At 37.4% G+C, this 21,266-nt stretch overlaps 2 protein-coding genes across 3 annotated transcripts in view; both read left to right on the top strand.

The window, feature by feature from the left end:
- Positions 1–13,852, top strand: part of LOC108229736 (ephrin type-A receptor 6) — a 58,331-nt gene extending 44,479 nt beyond the window's left edge. The window contains exons 9-20 of the mRNA XM_017405413.3: positions 2,713–2,837; positions 3,064–3,226; positions 3,509–3,614; positions 4,784–4,851; positions 8,759–8,884; positions 9,448–9,633; positions 10,487–10,548; positions 10,646–10,855; positions 10,938–11,087; positions 11,419–11,612; positions 12,491–12,640; positions 13,066–13,852. Of these exons, the coding sequence (XP_017260902.1) occupies positions 2,713–2,837; positions 3,064–3,226; positions 3,509–3,614; positions 4,784–4,851; positions 8,759–8,884; positions 9,448–9,633; positions 10,487–10,548; positions 10,646–10,855; positions 10,938–11,087; positions 11,419–11,612; positions 12,491–12,640; positions 13,066–13,180 (1,655 nt within the window). The 3' untranslated portion in view covers positions 13,181–13,852. The remainder of the gene's footprint in view (positions 1–2,712; positions 2,838–3,063; positions 3,227–3,508; positions 3,615–4,783; positions 4,852–8,758; positions 8,885–9,447; positions 9,634–10,486; positions 10,549–10,645; positions 10,856–10,937; positions 11,088–11,418; positions 11,613–12,490; positions 12,641–13,065) is intronic.
- A 1,167-nt stretch (positions 13,853–15,019) lies between these two features.
- On the top strand, positions 15,020–21,201 carry arl6 (ADP-ribosylation factor-like 6). Of its 2 annotated transcripts, XM_017441410.3 has the most exons (9): positions 15,020–15,225; positions 16,259–16,412; positions 16,617–16,678; positions 16,856–16,924; positions 17,005–17,099; positions 17,946–18,075; positions 19,076–19,131; positions 20,620–20,632; positions 20,998–21,201. In XM_017441410.3, exons 2-9 carry the CDS (start codon positions 16,293–16,295, stop codon positions 21,029–21,031), a joined length of 579 nt encoding a protein of 192 aa, XP_017296899.1. In that variant the 5' UTR covers positions 15,020–15,225; positions 16,259–16,292; the 3' UTR covers positions 21,032–21,201. The 2 variants fall into 2 exon arrangements, with proteins under 2 accessions (XP_017296899.1, XP_017296908.1); XM_017441419.3 differs by lacking the exon at positions 20,620–20,632 and having other exon boundaries at positions 20,998–21,195.
- Positions 21,202–21,266: the final 65 nt, after the last annotated feature.

Genomic DNA, 21,266 nt, shown 5'->3' with positions numbered 1-21,266 from the left:
CTTATTGCATAAGAGCACAGAAGGTTGTTAGGGATTTTTCTCAGATTCAAAAGAATTGTTGATGCACAAAAAAATCTTAAAGTTTAGCTGTTTCTCTCCCATGAATAAAATAAGTATTCTGTGGACATAAATCCTTTCTAGTAATGTGACTCTCAGGAACATCCCTGTCTTTTAAGTAGGCTATGAATACATATCTGCCTGGTGACACTAACTGGAAAAAATCTGCTTTCCACAGATTCCCTCAAACCAGGACTGTGTTTGGTTTAACAGTTTTAAAGTTTTGATGATATTACATATTTTGACAAACTGTCAACACGACAATTAAATCGTCTGCGTCTTCTGCCTCTGTGGGTTAAAGTTAACCCCTTATAGGCCACGCTGAGCCTTGTTTCTAAACCTTAGAGAAATGAAGACATAAATTCAATAAAAGCCAAGAATTCCCCAAAGTTATGCATATCACTGTCTGCCTTTCATGTCAGAATATTAAGCTCAGATTGGCTTGTGTTAAAAATAATGTAATGCATTATCAGCTCACCTAATCTTGCATCATTTGTTAGAACTTAAAGTAGGTGTTGGAGATGACTCTTAGCTACAACCACACTTAATTGTGTCTCAGTACCTGTAAAATTCACTGAAGCTTAGCTGGTTTTGTGTTAGCTAAGCTCAATAAACTCTGGTGGCTGTCTCGAATTGGGCTGACTCTGAAAGTGAATCGGTTGTAGATGTCAAATTAATTATTCCTTTCATAAAAGACTTAGTACAGTTTAAGGTGTTCGCTGCAGCTAATCACAACTGGCCAATACAAAAATGGCTTTAACTCTTTTATTTTAACAGGCATCAAATTAAGATTTGATGTGGTAGTAGCTGAGAGTCATTCCTAACACATATCTCATGATATTGCACATAACATTATTTTCAAGGCTCTAACTCTGTCATAAGATAAATCTTAGTTTAAATCTTTTGCACAAAAGGCGGCAGGCGATACGCGGTCCTTCAAAGAATGCTAAACCTTTAATTTAATGTGTATTTTTCCTTTAATTTCTGCTTTCAGTGTGCCCTAGTTCTCCCTCCTCCTTATTTGTTGAGCAGCTGAAGTGTAAAGTGTTCAGTCTGCGTCGGGGAGGAAATCTTGGCTTTTTGACGAGATGTGAGAGTTGGATCTGCACACCGGAGCATCTGACTTATGTGGCGACGCATCCTCGTCCAATCTGTGGTCTTATGCATGTTGTAGGTTATCTGCTTCCCTCAGCAACGAGACATGCTAAAACACCCCTGCTTCTCAATTTCTATTCTAATCATGATCTCTCAAACAGTGAGCGCAACGGCAGAGGGCTGGGATCTTTTAGTTTGCCGAACCATATTTTGTTCAAGCAGCACCTTTATGAATAATTGATGGTAAATATTTGAATCTCTGGAAGGTGATTTTGCGATGTCTATGGCAGCCTTTTGTAAACTGTTCGCTCAGACTCAGAGATAATGTCAAACATGTTTTGCAGGTGCTGTAGGTCTGGTGGCTTTGTTTACCAAAAAATGACTCAGAAGTAGTCACACATTATGCTGAAGTTGGTAGAAAACGCCTCCCTTTTCCCCGCTGTGATAGCTAAAGTATTTTTCTCTCAGACTGCCACCATTACTCAAAGCTGTCTGGGATTGTCTGCTGAAAGCCGAAGGCTGAAGATATACAGGACAATATGTAGCGCCAGGCACTCCTCGCAAAGATTGTTTCAGATGCTCGTTGGGCAACTTTCTTTCTTTCTTTCCTTCTTTGAAAAACTGAAATGTTTGAATCAATACCTGAACTTTTTTAATGACTGCTGTCACTTCTGCAGGTCACTTGTTCACTCAGTCAGCTGTCCCTTTCATCGCCCTTCACCGAAGGAGAGAGGCGATAATGTTTTTGCTCTATTTGTTTGTCTGTACTGTAAGCAAAATATCTCACGAACCCCTGATTTTTCTACAACTGAATCATTTTTGAAGTTAATCCCATTTAAGCGAAGTAAACTGAGTAAACACAAAAATGGTAATTAATTTTACAAATAAAGAGCTAGAATTTGATAAGGAAGTTGCTAAGCCTCATTCACAACACAATCTGAGCTCGACACATTAGATAATATTTTTGCTTAAAACTTTAACAATAACTATTTCCGTCAGCCCTGTCTGTCTGTTAGCAAAATATCACACGAACCACTGAAGCAGTTTTAATCGAACTGTTTTAGAGTCATCCCTGGAAGTTGATTTACAACTTGATTAACTTTTGGAGTCACCCCAATTCAAGATGGCCACCACAGCTTATCGACATCAACAGAAAAATGGCTACAATTCAGCACATTTCACAGATATTGAGACAGAATTCGGTGTGGCAGTAGCTGAGAGTAATTCCCAACACATACTCTGAGTGCTAACACATTGTAGCTGGTTGGACATAATGTCGTTTTCAAGGTTTGACCAAAACAACCACAGCTTCTCATCATGAGATGATCTTAGTTTAGAACTCTGTGGGTGATGTGCATTCCTTCACTGAATGCAAAGCTTTTAATTTGACAAGTAGAAGTGGAACTTTTTGAGTTTTTATGCTTTATTTATTTCATTCTCTCCTGTCAGTTTGGAACAATTCGTTGGATATCTGTTAGAAATATTTTAAAATTGACAAAGAGGACATTTATTCTATTATTATTTAACCCTCTGAAAATCCTTCTCTCTGGGACACTTCAGGTCCTGCTTTTTTGGGGATAGTGAAGAAAGACTGGGCCACTTACAGCAGCATCGCCCTCTCCTGGTCAGAGGTGGAACCGCCACCTTCAGAGATTCTGGACTATGAAGTCAAATATTACGAGAAGGTAAATCATTCAGTCAGGAAACAAGAGTTGGGATGACACTCACTGCTCACAGAATAATCAGGCACCAAAAAACGAAATAATCTTTGCTTTTGTCAAGATAATAAGACAAATATTCTGTGCCTGGTTCAGACATTGTGGTCATAACTGATTTGTACACAGACCCATTTATCTAACGAGCCAACATTCTGTTTGTCATTCCTGCCTTTTTTTGTTTTTGTTTCCACAGGAGCAGGAGCAGCTGAGCTACTCATCAACACGGACCAGAGCCGCCAGCGTGGTGGTAACGGGCCTCCGACCCTCGACTGTTTATGTCTTCCACGTGCGCGCTCGCACTGCTGCCGGCTTCACGGCTTACAGCCCGAACTTTGAGTGTGCGACAGCAGCTGAGGGTACGAAGTCAGCGTTTGTTTTTACATGAACTGGCACATATTTTAATCAGATTTGTAATTAGATCCCTGCAGAGCATCTTACTACTGAGTTATGAAATTAATGAAACTTGGAGAATACTTTCAAATTCAGAGGAGCTGAATTGTTGCAGCTAATTAACAATGCTACAAATTCCTACATACATTTTACAGTTTGTCTTTGTGAAGTGAATCAGGGAAACTGTATTTCCTCTCTTGTAATTATTTCTTTCATTTTAACCTTAACCTTCGTCTCTCTTTTCTCAGATCCTGATGTCGCAGATCAGGGTCAGGTCCTGGTGGTTGTCACAGCATCTGTAGGAGGATTCTCCCTCTTGGTCATCCTCACCCTCTTTCTCCTCATCACTGGACGGTAAGACTTTTATTATTTTCCTTTGCGCATTGTCAACACCAATGCGCACAAACACATTTTTCCATCTCATAATCTGCAGAGTAATGCTACAACCTGAAATCTGTTAATGGACTCTCTCCTTTTTTTTTGCCACCAAGAAGACAGTCTTATTTTCCAAATGGCTGAACCAATTTTCTGCCTAATTACCCAGCATGTAATGCATGTACCAGCAGTTTGCTCCATTCCATTAACCTCCAAAAGTTTGCCTCGTCTGTTGTCTTCACATCGCCCCCAGTTAACGGGGTTTTATCATTTAGGCACATCTTTAAAAAGCTATGAAAAATGACCAGAAAATCCAGATCATTTGTTTAAATTTAACTGTGATACAAGCTTTAGGCTTCGTCTTTGAGCGCAGAATTGAAAAATAACATGAAAATGAATGAACTCCAAGGTGGGGTCATTACATTTCACTTTACAAAAACAATCAAGACAACTAAAGAATGGACATTATTTCTTTATTGTTCTTTGTATTGGTTGGAGCAGATGTGGGAAATCTTCAGATTCTGGTTGAGCTTTTTTCGTGTCTCAATTCTAAACAGAAAATTCACAACACGTGAATGATTTTACACTATTTTATCTGAATGTTTATGTGTTGTTAAACCAAATTTATTTACACCAAACAATCAAAGGTGAATTAAAAGCTATTTACATGAGACTCTAATTTTAATGTGCTACTGTATTTATTTTCAAGGAGGATTTTTCTGTTGTGTTTGGTTGTTCCTGAGACAGAAACTCTCCCCTGGATGCTGTCTGTTCAAAGCTTTACACATGAATCAGCATGAATGCTAAAACATTGGAAAAATCCTAAAATAGCAGAAGTGTTTGTCTCAGTTTTGCTTCTGGAGCAGACAGCTTTGCAAAGCAGATGACTAATCATGAAATTACAGGCAGGAGAGGAAAAAACAAAACAAAACACGAAACAATAATTTTAGGACGCATCTGTTGACAGAATCCATTTTTACTTCACAAATCTGTTAGACGTTTTCTTTAAATAGTGTCAGTAAATGATTATTTCAGTGAGAAATACTAATAGAGTTGTATTTAGCTGAAAGACAATGAGGACAGGCAGCAGTTTCATGTGATTTAGGAGATGATTCTTATACTTTCTCCACCTTGGTTCACCTGTACAGGTGTCAGGGATACATTAAAGCCAGGATGAAGTCAGAGGAGAAGAGGACTCGCTTCCACAGCGGTCACGGTACTGTATAGAAAGGTTTTACCTTTTGTGGGAGTATTCTTTTATAATAAATTTGCTTCAGGATTGTCCAAAAGCCAATCTGTCACTGGCAGAGAAGGAGACATAATGTGCCTTTTGCTATTGCTCCCATAATTTAAACAGAAAGAGTTGAGGTTTTTTATGCATCTAAATAAATAAACAAGCAAGCAACTCATTAACATCTATCTGTACTTTTGTTTTATTGCTCTAACACATGGGTGTTGAATTTCCATGAACTTCTCAGTGGTTTATCCATTAACAGTCTTAGGGAGAAAACAGAGCAGAAAGTCGGAAACTCTGAAGAAATATCCAAGGTTTAGGAATATGTGTACATCTGTCTATTTTTAATACTACAAATACTGCAGGCATGAATAATTTGTAGTATTTCAGAGAAAGCTGGTGAAAAGATCATTGGATATGTCATAAATGTGATGAAGTAAATTTTTTTGGACAGTGTGGAAAAGTGGAAAAAAGGCCAGAGAACCAAGAGAGTTTAACAGCAGCAAAAACCTTTGTTTACTGAAGAGAAACAGAGACTAAATGTGAGAAAACAGATCTATCTAAGTGAAGTTCCACCTACAGTTTAGGAGGAATGGACAGACGGTTTATGGCTTGTTTTGTCAACAACAGCTTTACAGTTTCTGTCTGGAAAAACAGGACTAAAGCAGCTCAGATTTAAACCTTTTATCAAGTGGAGTTTCAAATACCATCTACTGCAAAAATAGTGGTTTGTGCATTATGCATGTGTCGAGCTGCGTCGTTCAAAAATCCTTCTAAAAGTTCTGAAAATACAAGAAAACATCAACCGAATAAAGACAATATTACCAACAAACACTGACCTAAATGTTTAAATTTGTAGAAGAAATTAGAAATAGTATGTTAAGTTTTGATCACAACAACAAAGACATTGAAATCTTCTCTTTTAACGCTGTAGATTAATTCTTCTAAACAGTATCATCTTTAAAGTTACAAACTTTTTCACTTTTTAACTTCAAAATGTTAAAAAAATGCATAAATTCACAAAAATGACATTGTAATAGATACAAATCCCTCCTGTGTTGACCAAATTATAATGCCAACATCTTGGCTTTGTCATTTCTTATCTTATTTATTTATTTGCCTTATTATTGTCTGCTGTATTGATTCGCTTTAAAAGTTAAAAAATCCTTTGAAAGGATGCTCCCGGTCGTTTGGACCGCTGTGACACGCAGCAGCTTTATAGTATTTTCGTCTTAAATCTTTCAGCCTTTCAAAAAAGAGAAAGAAAGAAAGTAAAGACAAAGAAAACACGGTTAACTGTACAACCATTATTGGATTTTGACGAAACATGCTCTTCCACTTCTGAATTACAGTGTTCACCAAATTACGGGGCTACAATTACAGAAAACGGTGAGTTATTGATTCTCTCATCGGGAAAATGTGTCCTTCTTAGGGAACAAAGCGCTGCGCTGGGTCTAACAGCGACAATTTGTATCTTTTAGCTCCAATCTGAGACCTGCAGGAGCCCGATGGGGCTCCTGAGAGAGCCGTTCTATCCTCGCCAGGACTGATTTGAGGATTTGGGATTGATTCAAGAAAAACAAGAAAGATTGTAAAGAAAAATATCACAACACAGTGAAATACATCTCCACAGCCCTGCTGGGCTGTTGTCAGAGAAAACCGACACAGTTTTTATTTCTCTTCACTACTATTGTTTCTGTGTGTTTACTTGTGTTCCTAAAGAGGTTTTCTACAGACTTTGATAAAATTCTGTGTAATTTTATTCAAAAGACGGAGATTTAACGGTCACTTACAAATATGCATTCATGAGTAGTTAAGTTTTGGTCAAACTGAGTCAATCTATGCAAACCCAAATTATTTAAAACGAAGGTTCTAATCTTATTTATTCATTTATTTATCTATTTTTATTATGTTTTTTTCCCATCTTCTTTCTTTTTTTGCTATAACACACTGCCTCTAGATCTGAGAGAAGCCCCCACTTTAAATGTTTTTAATAAAACGGCTAAAATGTTTCTATTTGTTTCTATTTTTCTATTATTTTAGCACTTTTATGATCGTGTATGAATGTGTCTGAATGTCTGTGTGAATGCATATAAAAATCCAAACTCACCGTTTTTTCCACTTTCTTTTTATTTATGTTGTGTTTTTATGGAAAAGCACTACTGAGGTGCTTTATGCGTGAAATTTGCTTTATAAATAAGTAAAGTTTGAATTTAACACTAGTAGAAAAGGAGTCTGAATGATTAAAGATGTTAAATAAATGAGACAAAGGGAATTATTTGCCTTTTTTAAAGCAAGGTCTTTAGATTGGTCTCCTTTTTTTTTGAGTAAGGAAATGGTGTTAACTATGAAAAATATAATAATTTCATGGATGTATTGGTCAACAAATCATTGAGCATCCTTAATTCAGAATTTGTTTCTGTGATTAAATAGAAATAAATCTTTTTTTTCAATTAGTGTTCTTTCAGACAAGTCAAGACGTATCCAAATTACCCTTTTTGTTGTTTATTTAATTCATGCAGTCACAATTAAATCATTAAAAAAAGCTTATCATTGCCTTTTTATTTGCTTAGACTCTAGTTTACAAGTTATTTTAGCCAAGAAAATAAAATATTTGAGCTAAATTCTTCGAGTTACTTTATAAAATAGAGGATTAGGGCAGAATGAGTTTTGACATTTTGTATAAATCATGTACTGAATGAAATAATGAGCAGAGAATACCTGCAGGTTCAACAAACTGTTAGAAAAAGGGTTTTTTTTCCTCTTCTTCTTCAGGTCTGAGCTTAGAAACCCTGGAGACTCTGTGGAATGTCTCCAAACTCAAATCTTTTTTTTTCCAACAAAGTTTTCAACCTTCCACGATGCAAGCTGACACAGCTAAAAAGTGCACTTAGTCCCAAGCTCATCTGCTGGAGGTGTACCACGGGCTGCTTCCAGTTATTATTTGTGCCCATCATCATGCAGCAGCATCCTCAGCCTTAAACAAACAGGAGGTTACCGAGTTCTTGCTGCCTCTGGGAGCTTTTCATACAGCTTTGGGGCTTCTTCTCACATCTTACTTTCTCCTTTTTCATAGTTTTTTCAACGCTTGACAGACTGAAAACTGACAGTATAATAAAAATAAATGATCTAACTTTGGCCTAAAGAAGTTAAGACAATAATTTAGTGTTTTTTTCTTTGACGACATTCATAAAAGTATTCATCTTCAGGATTTTTAAACTTCATGTCAGCAAACACACAAAGAAAAAGAATTTAAAATCCATTTAGCATGCATCGAGAAGCGAGTTTAAGATCTTTTCTACACAAGCCTAAAGTTAAATTTAAAAAAATAAATAATATTAGTAATAAAACATGAATATGACTTCATGAGCTGTACAAACGGTTTCAAATTACCAGCTAAAATAAAAGATTAAATAATTACAGTAATGTGAAATATCTTCTCAATGTTGTCCCACAGAGGAGAGAAAATTTCGCCTGACTGCAGTTTTCAAAACAAACAGTTTATGAAAATCCTTTAGAAGGAATTTTAAGAACTTCGAAACTTTCCTGCCAAGTTGAGGTTTTCTTGAATGAGTCAGCACATCTGCTCCCTGGAGATGTGCTGACTCATCTGATGAACACAAAGTCGGAACAACTCCTGTGGCTCTTGTGAATTTTCACAATTTTGCATGGCATCAGTTTAATTTAAAAAGCACCCTCTCAACATCTAACTCTCCACCACATCTGAAAGTGTAACACTGGCAGGTAATCCGGGTAATAATAAAAACAAATCTACCACAAAAATATCTAAAAAAGAAAAATATGTTGGATACTTGAGACGTATAAATACCTACAAACTAAAGAATGGAAACATCTAACAGTGCGCTGCTGTACGTCTCTTGCCTTTCAGTCCCATTCTCCGGGATAAAGACCTACGTGGATCCAGATACGTATGAAGACCCCACTCAGGCTGTGGAGGAATTTGCCAAAGAGATAGACCCGTCATACATCTGCATTGATCGGGTGATCGGTGCAGGTAGGATCACTTTAAACCTTTATTCTAATAGCTCTTAGGTTGACGTGAAAGGCTGTTTAGTGCACATCATAATCCTAATAGAGGTTATATTTCCTATACAGTGACATTGCATCGGCGTGTGTAAAACTGCCTCAGGGATAATTGTTGGGCACTTACGATAGAAACATTTTAACTGAGGAAAATGTTAAAGAGAAATTCTGAGCCCTATAAAGTTTTAATTTTAGATTTTTATTGCCTCCATTAGCCGCTGATTTCAAAGAAATCTACAGATTTGTAGCTTAGAGAAGCAGAACTGCCAACCATAATTAAGAGTGTTAAATGATTCATTAAGTCAAACAGATTTTTTTTTTTTCCATTAAAACCTTTAAATGCTGTGAGGTTAAGACAGTTTGTTGGGTTTCTGTTACAACATCTCCATCTAGTGGAGGCAATCTGCAATTACATGTTTTCATCACGCTTTAAAAAGGAGGGTATTTTATAAGCTGCTGTCATGACAGAGGGACAATGAGTATAATTTTTACACATACAGATATTCACTCTTTAGGTTTGATGTGTTTTTGTAGGTGAATTTGGAGAAGTCTGCAGTGGTCGCTTACGTATACCTGGAAGGAAGGACATTGCTGTGGCCATCAAAACTCTTAAAGGTGGCTACATGGAGCAGCAGAGACGTGAATTTCTGCGTGAGGCCTCGATCATCGGACAGTTCAACAACTCCAACATCATCAGGTTGGAGGGAGTGGTCACCAAAAGTAAGCGCCTCATTTGTCTCTCTGAGGGACGGACTGGATGTCTGCAAGTGTTTCACAACAATTTATATCAGTTTGATCTTTCCTGTGGCTCTGAGATACAAGTCAGCAAAACACAACAAAATAAAACTCATCAGAAAACTGCAGCAGTTTTTAAAAGACAAAATTGATCTCAGACGTAAAAAAAAAGGTTGTGTTGTTTTGTTGTGTTTTTGGGGTTATCAGTAATGTTTTTAGATTTTAGACTTCATGAAAAGGTGTTTTTTTAATTTTGCTGTTGTTAAATGTGTTTTTATCAAGTTCTCTGTTGTTGTTTTATGACTGGTAAAAGGAGAAGGCGGAGCAATAATGTTTTTGCTCAAATCTGTGTATGTTTGTCTGTGCTGTTAGCGAAATATCTCACAAACCACTGGACAGATTTTAATTAAACTCTCAGAAAGTCATTATTGGCTCTGCATATACAGATGATTAACGTTTGGAGTTAATACAGTTCAAGATGTCTGCCACAGCTAATCAAAAGTAGCCAACACAGAATTATAATTCACAGAGACTGAGTTAAAGTTTGGTGTGGTAATAACTGACAGTCAGTACGAAACGTACTCCAAGCATTAATAATCAGGCAAACCAAGCAAAATATCACCTGAGATTGTGAATAATGTTATTTTTAAGGTTTGACCAAAACAGCTATGAGTCCATGTGAAAGGAGCCCTTCAAGAAATGTTTTTGCTTTCTGTTGTGTGTGTTAAAGTCATGGTTTATTTTTATTTATTTGTTGTTATGTGTGTGTTTTGCATCTCATGTGCACCACAGCTTATTTTCTGTCACTTAAATCAAATATTTTTTTTCATCTCGTCAGGCAGACCAGTGATGATCGTAGTGGAGTACATGGAAAACGGCGCGCTCGACTCATTCCTCAGGGTAAGGGTGCGTCTGTAAACATGTGCTCTCCTTTTGTAACAAACTCCTGACTTCTTCACACCACACCCGTCGTCTCTTCTTCTTCCAACATCTCCAGACACGGGACGGTCAGTTCATGGTGCTCCAGCTGGTCGGCATGCTGCGTGGCATCGTGGTGGGCATGACGTACCTTTCAGATATGGGTTACGTTCACCGAGACCTGGCTGCGCGCAACATTTTAGTGGATGAGAACTTGGTGTGTAAGGTGTCTGATTTTGGCATGTCCCGGGTTCTGGAGGACGACTCTGATGCGGCTTACACAGCTACAGTGAGTATCGGCGTTGCAGCCGGAACAGAACTCTGTGCTCATATAAACATGGACCTCTTTTTATGTCCCTTCTTCATTGCAGGGAGGAAAGATACCGATACGCTGGACAGCACCAGAGGCGATCGCTTATGGGAAGTTTTCCTCAGCTAGTGATGTGTGGAGCTACGGCATCGTCATGTGGGAAGTGATGTCATACGGCGAAAGGCCCTACTGGGAAATGTCCAATCAGGATGTAAGTTTTACTTGAGTACTGACACACCAGATTTTTGCTAAATATCTGTAAAAATGACAGAGTTAGAACCAGTTTTGTATTTACTGATGTCATCTAGCTGCGGCAGCCATGTTGATTTGGGTTGACTCAGTTTTACTGTATATCCAATGATTACTTTTTGAGAGTTTCCAAGTAATTACATGATCGCCCACCTGTCATGGTGGCTGTGGATAGATATAAACTATATCATTGTTTTGTCTGTTTAATGAGAAAATCAACTTGTGGAAAAGAAAACCTTCTTAGTAATTGTTGTGTTTGAGTTTTAATAGTTTTTCTCTGACATTCCTCTCAGGTTATTTTATCGATTGAAGAAGGCTACCGGCTACCTGCTCCGATTGGCTGCCCGGTGATCCTGCACCAGTTGATGCTGCACTGCTGGCAGAAGGAGTGGGGCCAACGGCCACACTTTAATGACATTCTCTCGTTTCTTGACAAACTCATAATTAATCCCAGCAGTATGCTGACTCTCGTCAATGATGCTATGAGGTACGTTTTCAGTCAATATGACAACGCCATAAAGACTTCGAAAGGCATGTTGACTAAGAGCAACTTAGAGACTTAATGCAATAGACAAAAAATGCTGAAATGCTCCTTTATTTACATTAGTAAATGTGTTACTGTAATGATGACAATTAAAAGTAGAGAAACTGCATTTTCTGCAAAACTGCAGGGTGAACGCTGACCACTAAATGACAACTGAAAGGTGCTAAAGAAACAGAAACTGAGTTGTTACAAATAAGAGGCGGAATATTAGCTTAAAGCTAAATGCTAGCTAAAAGCAGCGAAAGGTCATATAAAAGCTAAAGTAGCAAAATGCTAGCTAATAGCTAAATGTATCGAAAGGCTAGATAGAAGCTAAAAGTAGCAAAAGAAGACAAACATTGAGCAAGTATACAAAAAGAAGTGAAGAAACATAAATGCATTTCTATGAGGAAAATATTTATAAAGTTAAATATTTTGAGAAGCATAAAAGTTACCAAAACCAAAAGTCATAGCACCCATCTCCTGGATGAGCTGAAGGGTTTGATATATGAACAGCTAAAATAGCACAAAGTATTCAGAAGTAATTAGATTGCAAGAATGAACAGAAATTTAAAAAGCAGGAAAACAATAGTTTGAATGCTGAATCCACCTTCACACAATAATGCTTTTGTTAAAAAATGATTAAAAATTGTAATTTTTACAAGTAACTGCAAATTTATTTATGTCCCTTATCTTACACAGAAACAGAAAACCAACTATTATCAAATCAGGGAGAAGTTGCTGTTTTAAAAAATATTTCATAATGTTTCCTATTATTAACTAATCAAATATTTTTAGTTCATGCCAACATGCATCAGTTAACATTTGGTTTGTCGTCTCAGCTTCCCCGACTCCCCCGAGGAGATGCCGGACTACCCCCTGTTCATCTCCATCGGTGACTGGCTGGACTCCATCAAAATGAGCCAATATAAGAGCAACTTCCTGGCAGCAGGCTACACTACGCTGGACTCGATTTCAACCATGAGCATAGAGTGAGTACAGCCAAATTATCCAGAGAGCTGCTATCAAAAGAAGAAGAAGAAAAATAACATCAAAGGAAAAAAAAAAAAAGATGACATTGTGATAAAATTGTGACCTGCATTTTAAGCTTTTTGTCGAGAAAATATGTCTGGTTGATTTGTTTTTCCATGTTTGCTCAAGTTTTTTAATTTAATGATGCTTTATTTAATATGCTTTGTTCAATTTATTATACTTACTATCATCATGAATTGTATTTTATTACACAGTTTACTCTGGCACAGGGTTTTGTTGTTCCTTTTATGCTACATGTGGTCATTACTTATGTCTTTAGTTTTCATAATTAGCTTTTTACCTTTATTTATAATTCAGCTTTTTTTTCCTTCTTGTACAAGTTTGTCTGATATTTTAACTGAGTTAATCTTCATCTCTTTTCCAGTGACATCAAACGCATCGGAGTGTGCCTGATTGGCCACCAGAGGCGAATCATAAGCAGCATACAGTCTCTTCGACTGCAGCTCCATCACATCCAGCAGACCGGCTTTCAGGTGTGAGCGCGTTTCACACAGACTGTGTTCCCACACCGAGCCGGAGCTCGTCATCATCTTCATCCAACTAACTGCACAGACACCAGACTGTTGGGTGTTGCCAGTACAACATGCTGCTCATGTGAGAGCAATCCTGTTACTAGACCTCCTGCAGTCTAGTCAACATGCACTTATCATCTTACGTATCATCCGATGGACAGCCTCCACAACAACCAACCTCTGTCAGCATCGGCCAAACGCCGTCTTTTTATTATCTAAGCAGATACTAGCATTCACTTGAATTTAGGAGTTTGTCTCTCTAGTGTCAGTTCAAGTGTTCACCAATACCTCTTCTCTTTCCAAGTGACAATCCAATGGTTTCTATAGAATCGGACAGGTTTTAAGTCTGTTACCTCATGACCATAGAAGATGGTGCGGGAGTTATATTATGTGGTGATGCATGGGATATCATGCAGTTTTAATATTTCATGCGGATTTGTCAACCAGTTCGCCAAAAATTAGGAATAAAAATGATCAATCTAATCGTGTTTTTTGATCTAAAGACCAGTGAATGTCATTTTTTTTGTTGTTTTTTAGAAAATTGTATGTTGTCTTCTCATGATAATGCAGTATGTCCTGTACAAAAAAAAAAAAGTCTTGTGGGCGTTGTATGTTTTATTCAATAAGTTTGTTCCTTAATAAACAACTATATTTTAATATCTAGTTTTTTCCTCCTAAGAGTTTAACCGACCCAGACCTTAAGTTTTATTTGTCTTCATAGCGGGTATTTTATTTCCTCACTAATATACATGCCTCTCCTGTAAATATGCACAAGAACAAAGTCATCTGAATTTTCTAAACATGGAGGATTATCAGTAAACAGCCTCAATGAAGGCAGAGAATAATATGTGCCAAATGGTTTTAGATTTTATGCACATTTTAATCTATTTTGTTTATAATCCATAATGTACTAGTTTATTCCGAAGGTCACAAATATTCCTTCAAAAGGTGCAAGTTGTTTTTGAGCTGTGCATTTTGTGCTTGTAATCATCGCAAGTCTTCACTAAAAAAGGGAAAGATGCTCTCCAAAAACCTTAATGTGAGCAGGTGTCCGATCAGCTTCAGCTCAAGTGGAAGACATTGACATGTTTTGTTAAACTCTTCAGCTCTGCTTTTCAGCACAACTCAACTTTTAATTCATGACAAGGCTTTACTCTGTGCTCCTGAGAATTTTAATGGTTGAAATCTTGTACTTTTGACATAAAACACTAAGATTTGCAGGAATAGGATTGAAGTGAAAAATATACAGTTATGTCCTCTAAAATACGTTTTGAGTTTAGAAATGTGAATCATGAAAATCTGACCTCTATCTGCTTTTTTACAAACATTTTTATTTAGAGTTATGAAAGTATAGTGCAACATTATTATTATTGTTTTTATTTCGTACCCTGACTCTCACTTTCTTCAAAATGTATATACTTGTGTGTATGAGTGTTCATGTTCTGAAAGGACAGTCAAATGTTATTTCCCTTAATCTTAACACTGTCTTCATAATTCAGACACTCACTGCACAACATGCTTTAATGGACAGGACAGAAAATGAGTGAAAAAGCAGCCAAACTACAAATAGTAACTTTAAATGACCTGAAAGCCTTGAAAAATACAGAACTTTAAAAGATTAGAAAAAACCTCTAGGTCGTTTGAAGCAAATTATGTGGAAATTAAGGTGGTTTAACATAACATTTAAAAAGTAGTATGGATTTATGTGTTTTTAAATAGTTGCATCTTAGCCAATCACAGCAGAGCGGCCCTCTCGTTGCCTAACAACACACCGACCAATCACAGCAGACCACCTTCCGGCTGATCCAATCTATTATCAACCCAAGTAAAACGTACTAGCGTTTTCCCGTGGTCTCCCGGCAACACAGTGTAAATAACTACAGTTTCATTTGGCTCGAGTGGCGTGAGCTAGCATCGGAGAAATGAACGAAATACCGATTTAACACCGAACAGACCGGGTTGGGAAGCCGTGAAGCGCATCCTCGGAACAAGACACCGCAGCTTAGCTCCAGGTAAATTACTGCTCCGCTTAGCATCCCGCGGCGGGATAATACGAGCTAACGTTAGCGATATCATGACCGGGCTAACAGTCGCGTTAACTGCAACAACACATCTACGTTGGATTTCTTTCATTGTTCAGCTTCTTATGTAAACCCTGTAATAGTAGTTGTTACGTTGTGTTTTGTCTTGAAAGACGGAGCAATAAACTTACAAGTAGCTAAACGTTAGCTAAGGGTTGCTAACGGCGAGAGATTAAATAGCTGTTAGCATGCAGCGTTATAAACACCTTCATATCTGTGAACGGACCCAGTTAGCTCAGGCTAACGGTTTGGTGTAAAAACACATTTTATATAATATTAAACGCTATTGTGCTACAAATTAAAAACAGTTTCTTTTCTACCCTAAGACTAATCAGTTCAGATACTCTTGCAGGCAGGATTAATAAATGCATGGGTGTTTTATTTGAACACGTGAATTCAGAGAGAACAAATAATATTAAACTAAAATGTTATCTTGACATGTTCAAAAGAAGCACAAGCCTTTATATATATATATATATATATATATATATATATATATATATAAAACCTACCCATTCTTCACTATTCAGTAGTCAAAACAAGTTGACTTATACATATATTTAAATGTACACACAAGTTTTTACATGTACACACTTATATAAAAGTGTATAGATGGATAGATAGATAGATAAACTGAGTGATTTATAACTTTCAATTGATCAACAGGTGACCACTGTTACATACAGGTGTAATCAGTTCAAGGATTAATTATTGTGTTATGAATATTTTTAATCCTGTTACAGACTAAAAAAAATAATTTGAAACAGTTTTTATTTCACTTCAACAACTCCACACCTCAGCCTAGCTTAAGTCTAATGTGGCTCAAGCATTTATTTATGTTTTTATTAAGTGCTTACAAATTTCATCTCACCGTCTTTCTTTGACTGCGGGGTATTTTCCGTCGAGATGAAGTTCTGCTTTGTTCGCAGTGATTTTCTAACATTTCGTGATCTGTTTCTTGAAGGTTAGATTCCCGGCTGATGGTTGTTGGTTAGCCAATGGGACTGTTTGACAAGTTGGTCGGATGGCTGGGGTTAAAGAAGGAGGTGAACGTGCTGTGTCTTGGCCTGGACAACAGTGGAAAAACCACCATCATCAACAAACTCAAGCCTTCCAATGCAAGTCTTCCTGTTAATAATACTCTGATATAATACAGATACAATACTATGATGATTTGCTCTGCTTGTCTCTTGTCTACGTGTATCACTGCTTTTATACCGTTATATAAGCATATTTGCTTCACAAGTGTTAGCTAAATATATGCTGCTAATGTTGGCTCCCTTTTAGGCTACTTGTGAAAATGCTATCACTTTTGTTTTCAGGCCCAGGTGCAAGACATTGTTCCAACAATTGGCTTCAGTATAGAGAAGTTCAAGACATCCAGGTAGCTGCTCGTCGGAACATAATGACATGATATCACTGAATGAACATGTTCCGTTCAGTCACGATCTGAAAGCTTTGCCACCTTTTTAAACTTGTCTTTTCCATTTAATGTCTTGTACAGAGTGATATGTGGCAGATTTCTGTTTTATTGAAACTGAACAAGATTCTTTTCTTTTAGTCTTTCCTTCACAGTCTTCGACATGTCCGGTCAAGGCAGATACAGAAACCTCTGGGAGCATTACTACAAGTGGGTTTGCTTGGAAGAATCATATTTTTTGCCATTTTATTGTGTTGATTTGAACATTAATGCCAGTAATCTCTTCTCAGGGAAGGTCAGGCTATCATCTTTGTCATTGATAGTGCGGACAAACTGAGAATGGTTGTGGCCAAAGAAGAACTGGACACATTATTAAATCATCCAGGTAAGCTCGAGTTGCAGGACTTCTTCTACCTGCTGTGTTTTTAAGGCTTTTATAAATCTAGGCCAGGGGTAGGCAACCCTGGTCCTCGAGGGCCACCATCCTGGATGTTTTACTTGTTTCTCTGCTCCAACACACCTGGTTTGAATCAATGGGTGATTAACAGGCTTATGCAGAACATGAAGAGGTGATTTAACCACTGAGTCAGGTGTGTTGGAGCAGGGAAACAGGTAACACATGCAGGATAGTGGCACTCAAGGACCAGGATTGCCTAGCCCTGCTCTAGGCTGTGGTAACTCGGTGGTCAGTGCTGCGGTGTTTTACTCCTGAGGCTGCAGGTTCGAGCCCAGTTTGAGTCAGAAGGACATCCCGAGTAAAACAAATCTTTCATGCGAGTTTGGTTGCTTTGGCAATCCCTGAAAAAGGGAGCAGCCAAAAGAACAACATAAGTCTAGTTTTCTTAGTGCATGATAATTTTAAAAAGCTATTTATTTTGTACCGTGATGGACTGGAGACCTGTCCAGGGTGTCCCTCGCGTCTCACACAGTGACTGCTGGAGACAGACACCAGGTCCCTGCAACCCAGAAAGGAAAAGCTGGTTTTGATCAGGATAAAAGCATTGCATAAATATTGAGTTTAAGTACTTTCTGGTAAGAAGTACTGTATAAATATCTGAAGGAAAAGAATAAACAACACTGTGAAGGAAGTGCTTTACAATTTGTTTTAATCTAGACAAGATTGAATCAATACATCATTTTTTGTCATTTATTTTGGTCTTTAAATATTGTAAATAATTATTCCACTTGAAAAGCATTGCTAATATTTACACTCTGCTTTGTTTTGCTGCAGATATTAAACATCGGAGGATCCCCATCCTGTTCTTTGCGAACAAGATGGACGTCAGAGACGCTCTGTCTTCTGTCAAGGTTTCACAACTTCTGTGTTTGGAGAACATCAAGGACAAACCCTGGCACATCTGGTACGAACCGCCACATGCAGGGAGACTTATTTGTCTCTTTTTTTTGTCCTGGGTCAGTGTGAGCCTCGGAGGTGTCGAATAAAATAACGTCTGCTCTAACCAAGGAATTATTCTTGACAAATTCTGTCACAAACTTAGTCTGTGAAAAGAAATAGTTTGTATCAGCAAATACTAGATGGTGAAAAGTGAAAAGCCAACAGTAAATATGTGTAATGTTGTTTTGAAATGTTTCCAGTCTTTCCAGATTCAAAAAATTCTTCGACTACACGCTAACAGGCTGGTTTTAGCAGATGTTTGTAACTACAGGATTCGTTAAACTAAAGCATCAAACTCATGAGGGCGACCGTTTAAACTCTGACAGACTACAATCAGCTGATGTCTTAGCTCTTCGGACACCATTTCCTGTGTCCCGCCCTCTCTTTTTCATTGGCTGTTGGAAACATGAGTCATTAATCAGTTCCCTTTGAATTCTGAGTGTTTGCGACCAAGAGACTGGTGAGCCGCGCGGCCATGTTTTGAGCGGAGAGTTTGTATTCGACTTATAAAACAGTATTCTAAGCCGTGCACACCTCCGCTCACATCGAACCCACCTCGGCAGCCACACCTTTCTGTTTGCGATGTAATCTACTGAAGTATGCTTCTGAAATGAAGACCGGCAGGTTTGAAGCAGCTTTTTAATAATTCCTCCTGGTTTTTAGACCTGTCGTCCGGATGTTTTCTCTCATAGGAGAGCTCCAGAGGTTTTGAGGGAAAATTTGCTGCACACATTTTTTGAATATATTCAAAATTAAAGCAACGAGGCTGCAAGCTTCTGTGAAAAAGTTGAAATTTTGAACCACCAGGAATGTTTTAAGACATTTTGGAGACACTCCTACGAATGTTATTCGCAAACTAGTCTGACAGTCGCAGCCATTAGTGCTGTTGATGTTTTGGGTTAAACAGCAAATCTGTCTGTGTTAAAGGTAACATGCTTTTTCACTAAGATGTTTTATGTTTTCAGTGCCACTGATGCTCTGAAAGGAGAAGGATTGCAGGAGGGAGTCGACTGGCTACAAGGTATGAGACTTAAAATGTTTCAGAGCATCAGTACGGTGGTTAGCTCATCCCACAGTGCAGCCATTTAGTTTTTTTTCCCACCTGATTGACATTAAACTATCAGTACCATCACTGGAGTTTTATCAGTATTTCATATGTTTTATGATGTAAAGTTTGATACACTGCATGGAGTCTGGCAACACTTCAAGGTTACTGTAACACTGAGCAGCACACAAATCTCTGCAGCTCCTCATAAATATACAGTTTGCTCATAACAACAAACCATTTTGTCATAAAAATGTATATCAATCTAAAAAAAAAACAGCACTTTGTTTAAGAAAACAGCCATGGAAGTAAAAATATTTATAGACACTGTAATTAAACCCCTCAGCACAACTGAAATACTTTTAATCACGGCTTTCTGCTGATCATTTGGCTCAGATAGTGAAGATGAACAACAAAGTTCTGCAGCTGATTAGCATAGGTGAAAGTTTCTTATTTATTTAACGACTCAATCTGTCAGATTCTTCTGAGCAGCTGCTCATGTGTCAAATTAACCCGCCGCAGCTGTTTGGGCCTGTTTGTTAGTGGGGCTGTAACTCAGACGTACCGCGATGATCGGATTTCTGGTAAAACACAAAAAACAGTGATCTACAGTAGAAGTGTTAAGAATGAGCATTAAAAGGTCATTTAGATGAGACAATGAAATGTTTAAAAGACAATTTAATAATTTATTAAATTGCAATGAGCATCAACTGAGTCACAATGAGGAATTTGAGTTTTCATATTTTCAAATTCTCCATCTGAAAAGCTTCAAAATGATTCATGTTTGGTTGAAATTTGGCGATTTATCACCTGGCAACAAGCTAGTTTTGATTACAAGAAAGCCTGTTTGAAAACTTGTTTTTTATTGGTCTGGAGGGAAGTCATCAGGAATTCCAATCCTGTATTTAAAAAGGGGAATTCCCAAGCTTCACAATAATGCCAGACAATATACAAAGGGATTTCCCATCGCTACGGCAGCTGGCAGAGAAAAATGGTCAATTTTAAAGGAAATTAAAAGGCAGATTAGGAACATTTTATGATGTTTTAGTTACCGGGATCGCTGGATGGTGTTTTATGACAAATATTTTCACATTTTGACTGCAGCCTGAGCTCGTTCTGACTCAGTTTACCATCATGGGTCACAGATGAGTTGTTTTTAATCAAACATCAGGTTTCTAACTGCTGATCAGTTAGTTAACTGTTAGTTTAGGTGACTGTTATCGTTCAGCTTTCCAGAGTAAATATAGTTTATTTTTTTATCTTCATTTCAACCAATAAGCAACATCCCCTCCCTTCTGAATCTGTCCTACACACATGTAAAGTTGAAAGTCATTTTTTTGGAGTGGATCTGGTGCTAAAAGTCACGTACTGTAGTTTTGTGTCAGTGTTTCCCATCATCAGTGTCTCTTTTCTTTGTTTTGTTTTTGTTTTTGTTCAACGCTCTCATTCAAAATCATTCCATAGATCAAATTATACAGTGAGTACTGGCTGTTTTTGTAAATGTTGTGTTTTTTTATTGTGATTAAAACTGTAGAAACCCGTCATTTTGACTTCAGTAGGTGATTGAACCACAGAGAGATTCTGAGCCAACTAGAACTCCTCCTGTATCAGTCTGATCATGTAGCTGATTACAAAAGAAAAACTCCCGCATGAAGAATATCTTTTGAATTGCAAATGTTAGTAATGGAGTTAAACCTTTTATAGAAACTCCTATTTTTATTCAATTTTGTTCACGCACACAGTCTGTAACATGTTCCTGTTGTTCTGAGACACAGCAGTCCATAACTAAGATATTTTTCTCTTAAATAATTGCTTTTTGGTCTGTTTTTTTTTTTTTTTCAGATCAAATCAAAACAATGAGAACATGAAAGCATGAAGAGCGAGCAGCCTGAAGTGCTCTCTGGGAAGAAGAGTTTCCTTGTTTTTAGAGGCACCACTGAAAAAAGCAAACCTACATTAAAGGGACATTTACAGGTGCTGGTCATAAAATTAGAATATCATGAAAAAGTAGATTGATTTCAGTAATTCCATTTAAAAAGTGAAACTTGTATATTATATTCATACATTACATACAAACTCATATATTTCAAATGTTTATTTCGTTTAATTTT

This window comes from Kryptolebias marmoratus, linkage group LG15 (genome assembly GCF_001649575.2).
Source record: "Kryptolebias marmoratus isolate JLee-2015 linkage group LG15, ASM164957v2, whole genome shotgun sequence".
NCBI classification, from domain to species: domain Eukaryota; kingdom Metazoa; phylum Chordata; class Actinopteri; order Cyprinodontiformes; family Rivulidae; genus Kryptolebias; species Kryptolebias marmoratus.
Note: the sequence above shows the minus strand (reverse complement) of the source record. Positions and strands in the feature narration are given on the sequence as shown.

Coding starts and splice junctions, on each gene's coding strand:
- arl6 (XM_017441410.3), top strand. CDS start 16,293: ATGGGACTGTTTGACAAGTTGGTCGGATGGCTGGGGTTAAAGAAGGAG. Junction 16,413..16,616: donor ACAAACTCAAGCCTTCCAAT/GCAAGTCTTCCT, acceptor TTTTGTTTTCAG/GCCCAGGTGCAAGACATTGT. Junction 17,100..17,945: donor CACATTATTAAATCATCCAG/GTAAGCTCGAGT, acceptor GTTTTGCTGCAG/ATATTAAACATCGGAGGATC.